We start from the raw sequence: 12,057 nt of genomic DNA, 5'->3' as shown, positions 1-12,057 counted from the left end.
TGCTTCCCAGTGGTCATTAGGACTGGAATTGCTATTTTCAACAGCCATTGCCTTTTTGTTTGTTTGTTTAAAAGGAAGACAGTGATATTGCATTGGCAAATTCCCCATAGAAAGAAAGAGTGGAACAAAAGAATAATAAAGGCACCTCAACTTTTCCTCATTTATGCAGGACAGCCTTATAATATGCATCCAGATAGCCTCCAATCACACAAGCTGAAAATTGTTCCACTTTACTGCAGCTCTGTAACCTTATGGGAACCAATCCTGTCTGTGTTTTGTGCACATCCAAAATTCCTGCTGAATGACCGGCCCTGGGAGCGAGTTACCGGTGACCCAGGGTTGCGGCGGAAGGAGTGTGCAGGTGGGGGTGGGGGGAGCCCAGGGCTGGAGCGGCAGGAGGTGTGTGTGGGGGCACTGGTGGGGGGGAAGAGGGGAGCCCAGGGCTGGGGTGGCAGCGGGGTGCAGGGAAGGCACTGGTGGGGGGGGAAAGAAGGAAGCCCAGGGCTGGGGCAGCGGGGGGGGGGCAGGGGGGAGCCCAGGGCTGGGGCAGCAGGGGGGTTGCGGGGGGGAGCCCAGGGCTGGGATGAGGGCAGCCAACATTTTTTTTGCTTGGGGCAGCAAAAAACCTAGAGCCGGCCCTGAGAAGAGCAATATCCTTCCCAACCCTACCAAGGGAGACACCCCTCCCCTGCATTCCCTGAGGCTCCAGAGGGGTTAATTCAGTGGTTGTCAAACTTTTATACTGGTGACCCCTTTCAGATAGCAAACCTCTGAGTGCAACCCCCCCCACATAAATTAAAAACACTTTTTTATATATTTAACACTATTATAAATGCTGGAGGCAAAGCGGGTTTTGAGGTGGAGGCTGTCAGCTCGCGACCCCCAGTAACAACCTCGTGACCCCTGAGGGGTCCTGACCCCCAGTTTGAGAACCCCTGGATTAATTTAATTTTTGCACCCTGTGTCCATTCACATGCATGTGCTATTTTGAGCATTTCAGTTTTCACAACATAGGCTCATCCCAGATTCTGGAACAAGCGCAAATGCTCAGTTCGTGGAGTATGTACATAAGCTATACTAAAGACAAACCCACAGTAACTGTCTCCAGTTTGTGAGGGACCCCATGGAGCCAGTCTCTAGGAAACAGATAAATGCATGGAGGTTAAGTCCATTAATGTCTATTAGCCAGGATGGGTAAGGAAAGGTGTCCCTAGCCTCTGTTTGTCAGACGGTGGAGATGGATGGCAGGAGAGAGATCATTTGATCATTACCTCTTAGGTTTACTCCCTCTGGGGCACTTGTCATTGGCCATTGTCGGTAGACAGGATACTGGGCTGGATGGACCTTTGGTTTGACCCAGTATGGCTGTTCTTATGTTCTAACCTAAGTGAACCCAAAGTTATGGAGACAGATATGAGTCAAGGAAGCCAGCAAAGTATCAGAAACCTGGAAAAATCTCTGACTGGATGGGCTCAGGTGTTTGGTCACTAGCTGAGGTGGTTCAAAAGTTTTGGACTTTTTTTAAGCAGATTTTTTTTATTGTTTCTTTAGACAATCAAACACAGCAAGCAGCAAATATTTGGCCACACACTTCTGAAACCCCAAACCATCTTAGGTTTTGGCAGACTAATTTCAACTTTTCAATTAAAAAAACCACAACAAATTTTGAAGGAAAGCAGACATTGTCCGTGATATTTTTCTGCTTTTAAAAAACCCTTAGTTTTCAATCCAGAAAAAGTTTTGACGGAAAATATTTGTTCAACCCTTTTAATGAGTGTTAGTGCCTTTTAGCACTAGCTGATGCTGAGAACCAGTGATACCTTGTAAAGAAGTTTTCTCAAAACTGGGTTTGTGCCAAGATGCAGAAAGTGTGGAGCTAGTGGGGCAATTTGCGCTGGGCCCTGCAGGGGCCCCCCATGAGAATATAGTATTGTATAGTATTGCAATTTTTTTTATGAAATTGCTTTGCTCCAGGCCCCTTGAATCCTCTGGGTGGCCCTGTTTCAATCCTGTAAATCCTGTCTCGTTTGGGGTTTACTTTTTGTAATTCTTCAGGGTAAAAAGATCCAGTAACTGCCTCACCCTCGTAATCTTTTAATCAGTATACAGGTCTCTGGCCCCTGATTAAGGCTTCATCCACTATGAATATCTCATCGGTAAACATCTGTTCATAACCTTTTTCAAAAGCTCCTTTGGTTTTAGATAGTCTCACATGGTCGCCTTTTCTAAAAGGGGCAACAACCGGTTTTACTTTAAAACCATCTCCTTAAACCGTTTTCCCCCTACCTTCATAGAATTTGAAGGGTTAACATCAGCGGGTCTGGTACGTATAGTTCTGTGAAAGCTCTGGTTGTAACTCTTTATAAAGTCAGGTAACACGTCAATGTAGCAAAAGGTGTTATGGGCTGTAAAATATCTCCACCTCCTAGTTTTTAAAGTTCTATTAAATCGCTCCACAACCCCTGCTTTGATTTCATTATTAGTAACAAAATGGTGAACTCCATGCCGCTTTAGCAATGTGCTGAAAGGTTTGTTTAAAAATTCTTTCCCCCGTTGGGTTTGTAATTTTTGTGGCATGCGACCTTCGCTGAAAATAACTTTAAAGGCCTTGGATACCTCACCACTCGTCTTGTCTTTCAGGCCTAAGGTCCAGGCACATTTGGATAGAATGTCTATCACTGTTAAGATGTACTTAAAACCACCAAATCTGCCTGCCATTGCGCATCCACATCTGAAATTATGGTCTTGTTTCTTTTACACAAACCGGCTCAAATACGTTTTAAAGTGTAAGCATACTGGTCTGAAAGCCAAGCTGTTACCTGTCTTCTATTTAAAGTTTTACTATGCTTTTTGGCCACTTGAAAAAGAGTGTCCCCTCCCAACTTCCCCGGGGGTGTAATATATTTTCTTTAACAGAGCCGTCTGTGTAGACGTGACTGTTACTGGTACCGTCTTTTACTAACACAATTATGGAGAGGGACACATTCATATTGACACATTTAAATAAGTTTTATTAATCTCCTGGTTTAACACAACCTTTTACAGCTGCCTGTAAAAATGGAGTCTGAGCTGGTTCATTCTTCCATTTTGTCCTTTTCCAGATTTTCCTCTTGAGATCTGTGTCTCAGACATGAGCAAAAACAGCTGATGCACGATATACTTCCTCCCACAGGGAGGCCTGTAGAAAGGCAATGTTGAGCTGCTGAGAGATTTTTCAGAAAAGAAACAGCGTAAGCACCCCCACTGCTTGTTTTTAGAATTATGCAATCCCGGGTCGGTTCCTAACCCCATTACACCCCATCCTCAACCATCACTTCTTAATCATTCATTTACCTGAGTGACGTCTTTTCCATTCACCTTGTCCGCCGGTGACTCCTCCAATCCATGATCGCCTTCCACCTCTAGGGGGGTGGACAATGAGAGGCCGTCACACTCATCATGGTACCTCAGGAGGGTTTGGGTTTCATGGTCGGGTTCCTGCGTATCCATCAATGGTTGAGTCAAAGGGCCCTCGTTGGAACTGTTGCTGATGGAGCGCTTTCTCCACACAAGTCCAAAGGTGCTTGGGACTAAAACAAAGTCTGAAGTTCTCATGACGGTGGTGAAGGAGTCCATGTTTCCACAATTTCTAAAACATGCATTCTTGGTAAAAGATGGCCTCTTCTGCCCTGGGACTTACAGGGTGATGGCACTGCGCTCTGATTGGCAGAGGGCGCTGGGAGGAGTTCTTAGAGGAGTCACACAACCTCTTTTGGGCGGTTCACCCCGTCCCAGAACCTGCCCTATTTTGGTCAAATCTGCGCTCGGGGAAGTCCTATGCAGCCAAAACCCATTGCGATTGGTAGAGGGCAATGGGAGGAGTTCTTAGAAGGGTCACACAAAACACTTCCGGATGGGTCATCCCGCCCCCGAATTCCTCTCCGATTGGTCAAATCTCCTCTTGGGGTAGTCCCCAGCAGCTGAAATCCCTCCTGGTTGGTAGAGGGAGATGGGAGGAGTTGTTAGAGGTGTCACATGTCCCACTTCTGGATGGGTCACCCCGCCTTGATCAAATCTCCTCTCAGGGTGGTCCTATGGGGGCAAAACCTAGCCTTATTGGTAGAGGGCAGTGGGAGGAGGTCTTAGAGGGGTCACATGACACACCTTGCTTCCAGTCATGTGGGCACCTTGACCCCAGAAGTAATACCCATATGGGGCAGGACTTCTTGTGACAGGTGGGCAAGATTTAAGGGGTCAAGGGGTGGGGTTAGGGTTTGATTTATGGTAGGGCCCTTCCTCCTGATTGGTAGAGGGATGTGGGAGGAGTTGTTAGAGGGGTCACATGACCCACTTCCAGACGGGTCACCCCGCCCCAGAACTCCCCCTGATTGGTCAAATCTCTTCTCGGGGCAGTCCTATGGGGGAGAAACCCATCCTGATTGGTAGAGGGCAGTGGGAAGTGTTCTTAGAGGGGTCACATGACACACCTTGCTTCTGATCATGTGGCGTCTTGACCCTGGAAGTAATACCCCCACGGGGTGGAACTTTTGGTGACAGGTGGGCAGGGTCTAGGGGTGGGGCTAGGGTTTGATTATGGTAGGGCCCTTTTACTACTAAGAGCAGGATGAATTCCAGCTCGAAGAAGTGGGGGCGGGGGTAACTTTGTAAATTATCAGCTTGGTCCAGGATCGCTTCTGCTGCTAACTCAAGCCCCAACGGTACCTCTATTACTAGAAGAGAACTGGTCTGGGACAGATCTCTCTCCAACAGCCTCTGTGATGAAGGCAGAAGATGCACACACAAAAATATTAGCTTCTCAGCAATGTCCTTGTCATCACTGATTGCTCTCTTGAATCCACCCATTCTTTCATAGGCTTCTGATCTCCTTAAAGTGTTTTTTAGTGTTTGTCTATATCCCTTCAGTTATCTGCTCTTCACAAGCCATCTTAGCACTTCTACTCTCCTGCGTACATGCTACCTGCTGTAATTTAGGCTTCTGTTTACTCCCCACCCTGCCTCTTTTAAAGAATTTGTTTAGCTTAAATATCCTCTTGGCTCTTGCTATTATTAGTGGCCTTGCTGGTCAGGAGCTCTCTTCACTACAAAGACAATGTAAAGAGCTCAAACTCCCCCTCCCTAAGCAAGAGCTGCCCCCCGAGGTTTGTCCTCGGCAGTGTCGCTTGTTAAAGGGAGGTGGGGAGTTTTCCGACATCCAGGGTCACGTGTTGGGAGAGCCCAGGGCCTGCAACCAGAGTGAAGGAAATTCTGGCTGCAGCAACCTTATTCCTCTCTTGCTCTGTGGATTGGGGCTGTGAGAAGTGACACTGGCTCTGCTTGTGGCCTGCAGTTCAGCCTGCGACTCTATGCCAACCCCTGCCCACCCTTCTTGGGCTGACTGCAGCCTCTACAGGCATTTAAGCACCAGGCCTAGGATGGCCTGCTCAACACCTGGCTGGGTTCTGCCTAGTGAGCAGCTGGCAGGGTCAGCCTCTGACAGAACTAATGCCCGTGATGCAGGGGAGGGGTTGGACTACACACTCCAGCACCTGGCTGTTTCCTCAGCTCTGGTGCAGCCCTTTGGGGCATGATCAGCTGTTGAAGGCAGGGAGGCTCAGAACTAGAATTTCGTATCCCCATAAGCATAGCTGGGGCTGGAGTGGAGGGGGGGTTTGGGTGGTGGTCAGCTGCTCCGTGCGTGCAGGGGCTCTTGGAGCTGCCACTTGCAGGGGGCTGGCAGCAATCCTTGGGAGAGATGGTTAGTGCTGGGTCTGCAACACGCCTTCCTGGTGTACGCTAGGCTGGGTTCTGCAGAGTTAGCACCAAATGAGGCTCAGCGCAACCCCCAGCCTCGGCCTTGGCTGGGGCTGCTCAGAGTCCCTGCCAGCGGCACTGCAGCTGGTGAGGGATTAGGAGGAAAAGTCTCCTCCAGCAGCCAGGTCTCCCCCTCTCTACTTGCCACTGCCCCCTGCCTGCCAGGAATGACTCACTTCTGACTCCCAGACCCTGCTGACCAGCCATGGCTCCTGCCTGGGCCAGGATGGGAACACCTGATGGGGCAGGGAGTTTCAAACTATAACCGGGGAGAGGATACCCCAGAACCAGCCCCAAGGGCTTTCTCCCTGGTCCTACGCTCTGCAGGTCACTCCAGCTGGGGTCTGGCTCCCAGCTACCATGCAATGTGGCTGCTGTCCCCTACCCCTAGAATCCCTCCCCGATTTCCCCCCACCCCTCCCAGCACAGTAATATCCCTCAGCCGTGACTTACAGCAGGGTGGGCGGTCCAAGCCTCCTGCTCTTCTCTGGCTTCAATTGTCCATCATGTATCCTAGGGGAGGCAGATGGGCCTGGTTATTTAACAGCATGTAGGGCACCAGCCACCGCTTGTATTTCTGTCCTTCAAGGTGCTCCCTGCCCCCAATCCATCTGGGCAGAGGAGGGGAAGGAGCTGGGTGGAGAGTCAGTCCCCAAGATTATTGGGATCATTTTGCCTTTGGCCTCGTGCCCCACAAAGGCCAGGAGAGGTGTTGTGCACACAAGCCTCACTGGGAGTTGGCGTGAGGCACAGTGTGGCAGAGCTGCTGCCCTGGCACTTTGCCTGCATGGCTGGTGGTAGCTGGAGTGGGCAGGGAGGGGGCTTCCTGTGAATCTCTCTCTACCCTCCCTGTACAGGCTGCAGGGAGCCCTGGCTGGGGCCAGCACCTCCGTGGTGCAAGAGGGGAACCAGGGTGAGACCTTTGGGAGGCAGGATCTCTCCCTTGGGCCTGCTCCGGCTGCAGGTGCTGGGCTTGCCCAGGGCCAGGACAGAGGAGACCCTCTGGCCGCAGAGCCCTCCCGCATCTGGCTGCAAGGAGCCTGGGTTCTCCCTTTGTCTCAGGGAGGTGGGAAGGAGTGGGGGGGGGTTGGGTGTGTTTGTGTGTGGGCAGAGGAGGCCAGTCGTCCCGTCCGCCCCGCCCATTGGCAATGTGCATGTGGCACTGGGCCCCGGACTCATGGGGCAGGGAGGGATAATAGGAAGTAGAGCTCCAGCTCTTTTCTTACCTATCAGCTGCTGGGCAGCTGCTGCTCTCAGGGCAGCCTTCTCGCTCAGCCTCCCCGGGCAGTCCTGGAGCTGGGAAGCCAAGAACCCAGTTAGTCCCAAGCCACACATCCTCCTCAGGCTGAGGGGAGCTGCCTGATATGGAGGTGAGGAACCCCTGGCTGTCAGATCCCTCTCCCCCTTGACTCCTCCCATGGGACAGAGCTGACTTGTAGGTGAGCCATCCTCAAGGGCAGAGGATGGGGCTGAGTCAGTGAGGGGGCTCCCTGGAGCAGGGAAACCCATCTGTGCCTAGGTCCTCCCACCCCCCTGTCTTGCAGCGCCCACGCCGCAGAGCTCACTCACCAGGGTCCTGCAGGCTTCGCTCAGGAAGGTGGGGATGGTGGGCCCGCCCCCTTGGCCAGCTGGCTCTGCACGAGCGGGCGTAGGGGCTGGTAGCCGAGGAAGGGTGCGCAGCGCAGCAATGCCACCTGCATGCCTGCCGGAGAGGGTGAGAAGGGAACTGGGTGAACCTCCCTGAGTGCAACGGGCTGCCAACTCGCAGGCTCTGCGTGGCTTGGGGAGACTCCGCTGTGCCGGAGCAGCAAGAAGCCACCTCTTTGCAGAACCTCCTCTGGCCTGACGGTTGTTCCCCAGGCCCCCACAGCCCCTATCTCCAGCTTGGCTGGGTTGCGGGGAGCCAGGTCCGAGTGCTGGGGCTGGGGGGGGACACTCCTGGAGCAGGGAGGGGCTATTCCCTGTGGGTCCCTGTTGGGCCATTAACAGCACTGCCCGGTGACCAATGTACTTGGCCTCCCCTGAATCCCAGGCACTATTGGGGGTCTGCTACTCGGGGGAGGGGGGTGGGGGATTGCTGCAGCTGGCTGCTCATTCCCAGACAGGAGCTAGCACACAAGTGAGGGCAGAGCAGCAGCAATGGAGAGCCAGCTGGCCTCAGCGACCTGCCCTTCCCTGAGGCCCAGCTTGGCTTAGGTCACTTGCTAGGGGCCACAGATAGGCCTGGGGCTGGCCACTAAACAGAGCAGGCTGTAAAATAGAGCCACAGCCACGGAGAGTCTGGCTGGGCAGGGAGGCTGGAGGTGCCTGTGGGGAATGGAGGAGGAGAAGGAAACCCCACAGCTACACTCTGAGAGCCGGCAGAGCTCTGTGTGGGGTGGGGGAAGGCTGGATTACTATGGGGGGTCCTGGGTGCCACAGGGCAGCACTGAGGAGATCTGGGGCTTGGAGGGGGGAGTTTGCACCACCCTTGCCATGTTGTTATAATGCCCCCAGCCACCCCTGCCCCTATGAGCCCTCATCTGCACTCACCTGGACCACCTGGGGGTCTCCGTCCTGTAGGTGGATGAGCAGCATCCCCATGCTCTTCTCCACCTCAGCCCTAAACAGGGATGACTTATTGGAAACAAATTTGCTGAGGTGGCCAAAGAGCTCCATGGAGGCCCGCCTCAGGCCGCTGTTCTCCTGCAGACAGGGGGCACAGGGTGGTTAGGGAGGACAGGCTCAGGCCCTCACATGCTTTGGGAATCAGCCTGGCAGCTGCAGAGCCCAGAGAGGTTTCAGCTAGTTCAAATGACAGGACAATTCCCTGCAAACTCCCCTCCTTCCTGCTGGGCCCCAGGGCTGCCGAACAATTGTGGGCCCAGGGCCCAAGAATGATTCTATCCCTGCCTCCCCGGGCAGAGGAGCTGAGCTGCCCCACAAGTCAAGGAATGTGCCTGCATCGGACACTGAGCCCCCTCCGCGTGAGGGCAGGTCCTGAGCATCTCCCCCTGTGGGGTGCCCTATAGCGCCATGGGCTCTGCTCTGCTTGGTACTTACATCCTCAAAGAACGTTCTCACCTACAGGTCCAGTGGGACAGCAACGTGCACCTTCAGAGGCGCCTTGGGGTCCCGCAGCATCCAGCAGAGCCCTTCCATGGTGTCCAGAATGACGCGGGGGTCACAGGATTTGCACACAGCGTGGACAAAGCTTCCCAGGATCTGGTCTCGCTTCTTCCTGACCTGCAGAGAAGGGGTTGGACGCTGCTCGGTGAGCAATGCTCTGTCAGCCTGAGTGTAACCACAGTCCGGGCAAGTCAGCCTACAGCCCAGTCTGCTCCACAGGAGCCATGGGCTGGGGAGAAGAGGAACCAGGTTATTTCTACCCAGCCCTCTCTGCCTAGTATCATGCCATTTCAGACCCACCTTGTCTGGGAACTCGGTCACTGCGTTCCTGAGGCCGTGCAGCGCTCTGCCTCGAATGTGGATGTTGCTGTCCTCTGTCTGCTGCAGCATGGCCTTCACAATCTGCTTCCACATGGCCTTGGGATCATTCTCCATCAGCAGGGGGCTGCCGAGGAACTAAAGGGACCGAACGGAGCTGTCAGAGAGGCTGGGTGAGGCCAGTGGGTCCTAGCCCGGCCAGAGCAAGGGGAAGGGAGTGTGATCAGAGGCCAGGAGATGACTTAGATCCATGCCAACTGCTGTTCATGAGAGGCTGGCTTCAACTGAGCTTAACAGAAGTGAAATGAGCAGGGCAGAGCGCTCCCTCTGGTTCCAGTGGGGTGCTCCCAAACCCCACCACAGAGCCTCCAGCAGAGGGATTAATTTACAAGCAATACACCACCAGGACCATCTCTCATTGCCTGACTAGCTATTGGACCCCTGTTCCATCAGCTTCTGGGCCTGGTTAACCCTCCCCACTGGTCCTCCAGGCTCACCTCTGCGAACAGGACAGTGCAGGCCATGTGTTCGCCTTCCTGGCTGGCCTGGAGGCTGGGAAGGAGGAGCCATGGGATGCTCTTCAGGACCCGGTTTGGGTGGGTCACTATGGCCCTGGGAGAGAACAAGAGCTCGTGTTGACGTGTGCATGACAATCCTGCACATGCCGGAATCTGGCTCGGTCCCGGCCACCCCCTCCCATCTCTGCCCCACTGGGCTCCAGAGTGAGAACGTGACTCCTGCAGCCTCTGTCCTCACCTGCTAAGGAGAGCAAACCTCTCAGGCTGGGCTTCCTCTAGCAGCTGCCAGCCTCGCTCCTGGTCCATTAGCTCCACAGCTGGCTGACTGCCCCTGAGGCGCAGCACCCACGCCAGGGCCTGCACGGCCATGCTGGGAAGAGAAGGAGGCAGAAGATGGTGATGTGGGGATGCCTGCTCTCTGGGCGGGATGTGGGGGCAGGACTCCCTTGCTGCAGCACTGAAGGGATCAGGGTGAGAATAGAAGCTGCCCCACTTCTGCCTTTGGTTCTCCCCTCCCTAACTGTGGGGGGAGTGTCTGCAGATGTGACCTTTGCTCTCCTCCAAAGATGTGAAAATTGCCACCCCCAGGAGACTGACCCTGAGGAGAAAAGTACAGGCAGTGCCTCCCTGAATGCCCTGCTGTCCTGAGCCCTGCCCCCCAGGGCCCACTGCAGAAAAGGGGTGAAGTGGCTCAGTGACAGGCCGGGCCTGTCCCAAAGCCTTCAAAGCAGACAGTAAATAGAGACAGCAGCCAGCTCTGGCCTGCTCCCCAGCTCTGCTCCCCCTCCTCCCGCTCCCAGGCTCAGCTCCCTCATCACCCTGCTGAGCTGCCCACTCTGAGACGCTCTCTGACTCTCTGAGTATCCGGGGGCAGCTCTGCCCACTCCTAAGCATGAGAAACCTGGATGATCTGAACCTTTGGTCCCCAGAAAGCGTCGGGAGTCCCTGGAAAACGAGGGTCGAAGCAGGAAGCTTCCCCCTCCTAGGGGCTAGCACAGATACTTTGTGGGCGTTGGGATCCATCAGTCCCACACATTACCTGCACGGACTGGTGTCACTGGGCAGGTCCTGCTGGACTCCCGAGAGGTGCTGTGCCGGGGGCAGGCGATGGCGAGGAAGCAAGAGGCGAACAGGTTGTCCTCGCGTCCGTCCAGTGTGTCCGCTTGCCCCGGGGCCCCGATCAGCTCCCACAGGCTGCATGTGGTCTGGAAGGGAACAAGATACAGTCAGAAGACTGTGGCCATGCGCAGAATGCAGCCGGGAGAGAGGGCTGAATGCCAGTGCTGGGAACTTACCGCCGGGAGCAGCCAGGCTGGCTGGGGGCAGCTCCTGTCCGGGTCTGGCTAGCATTAGCCTGGCCCTTCTCCGGGCTGTCATCCAGCAGGATGTGCAGTACCTCCCTGGTCAGCGTGGGGTCTGCGCCTAGGAATCTCCAGATGGTCTTGATGTGGCTGTGATGGACAGAGGGATGGCAGGTAAGGAATTAACACAGAGGATGGGCCCAGTTGATGCACACCGGGGATGATGCCCTCCGAGGGGTGACGGGCCAGAAGCAGCAGGTTGAGCCTGCTGGTGGCTGTCCTCAAGGCCTTTCAGGCACTGGCCAGCCCTAAGGGGTTCATACCCTTCTGCCTGGGCACTGCCACGAGGCGCTGTGTCACAGCAAGGGGTGGGCGGAGGTGGCCAGACTCACTTCTCCCAGCTGGGGGGGCCCCCTCCCTCCCTTGCTGCCTTCTCCTGATGAGAACCAGAGGGGCTGGGGTTAGAGCCCCCATGGGGGGAAGCAGTGACTCCGGGCTCAGGGGTGGGGGCTGGTGTGAGGAGGTGGGGGGGTTCAGGAGGAAGAAGGCTCCATTTCTGGCCACACCATGGCTCTGTGGGGGGTGGTTTGGAGAAGGCTGTAAAATGGGTTATAAAATGGGCTCTGTGCTTGTCAGCACTGGGCAGGATGGAGGGAAGGCGCTGCTGGCCCGGGGGAACCTGGCAGGCTGGTGAATCGGAGAAGACCAGCCTCTAGGGGTGGGATGAGGCGTCTAAAAGTGTGCGGCGATGGGGAAGATACCAGGCTGGGATTCCCGGGGGGAGAGGGCATTTCTCAGCTGGGGGGAGGGAGTGCTCCTGCTGGGACATGCTCAGTGTAGGGGCGTCTGTGGGGAGCGATGCAGGTAGGCTGGCCCCTCTCCTGCCTCAGCCTGGGGGGTGCCCTGCCAGGAGCGGGGGTCCATGCTGACAGAGGGGGTGACCCTACTCACATGGGGTCTCTCCTGGTCTATGTTGTGATGCGGGGGCCCTGGAAGACTGGCCTGGCCTCCAGCCAGCCAAG

General features: G+C 55.1%; 1 protein-coding gene across 5 annotated transcripts; it reads right to left on the bottom strand.

The window, feature by feature from the left end:
- Positions 1–3,024: 3,024 nt before the first annotated feature.
- LOC123356505 (maestro heat-like repeat-containing protein family member 1) lies at positions 3,025–11,180 on the bottom strand. Of its 5 annotated transcripts, none has more exons than XR_006575372.1 (13): positions 11,030–11,180; positions 10,774–10,939; positions 9,973–10,104; positions 9,714–9,828; positions 9,199–9,354; positions 8,854–9,015; positions 8,323–8,475; positions 7,360–7,492; positions 7,017–7,086; positions 6,244–6,303; positions 4,641–4,752; positions 3,334–3,971; positions 3,025–3,202 (listed from the first exon to the last, which is right to left on the bottom strand). XR_006575372.1 is itself a non-coding variant. In XM_044999834.1 (6 exons), exons 1-6 carry the CDS (start codon positions 11,109–11,111, stop codon positions 8,854–8,856), a joined length of 813 nt encoding a protein of 270 aa, XP_044855769.1. In that variant the 5' UTR covers positions 11,112–11,180; the 3' UTR covers positions 8,752–8,853. The 5 variants fall into 5 exon arrangements, 1 of the variants encoding a protein (XP_044855769.1); XR_006575373.1 differs by having other exon boundaries at positions 4,702–4,752; XR_006575375.1 differs by lacking the exons at positions 3,025–3,202; positions 3,334–3,971 and adding an exon at positions 4,068–4,086 and having other exon boundaries at positions 4,702–4,752.
- Between the last annotated feature and the right edge of the window lie 877 nt (positions 11,181–12,057).

This window comes from Mauremys mutica, chromosome 1 (assembly GCF_020497125.1).
Source record: "Mauremys mutica isolate MM-2020 ecotype Southern chromosome 1, ASM2049712v1, whole genome shotgun sequence".
In the NCBI taxonomy this organism is placed as follows: domain Eukaryota; kingdom Metazoa; phylum Chordata; order Testudines; family Geoemydidae; genus Mauremys; species Mauremys mutica.
Note: the sequence above shows the minus strand (reverse complement) of the source record. Positions and strands in the feature narration are given on the sequence as shown.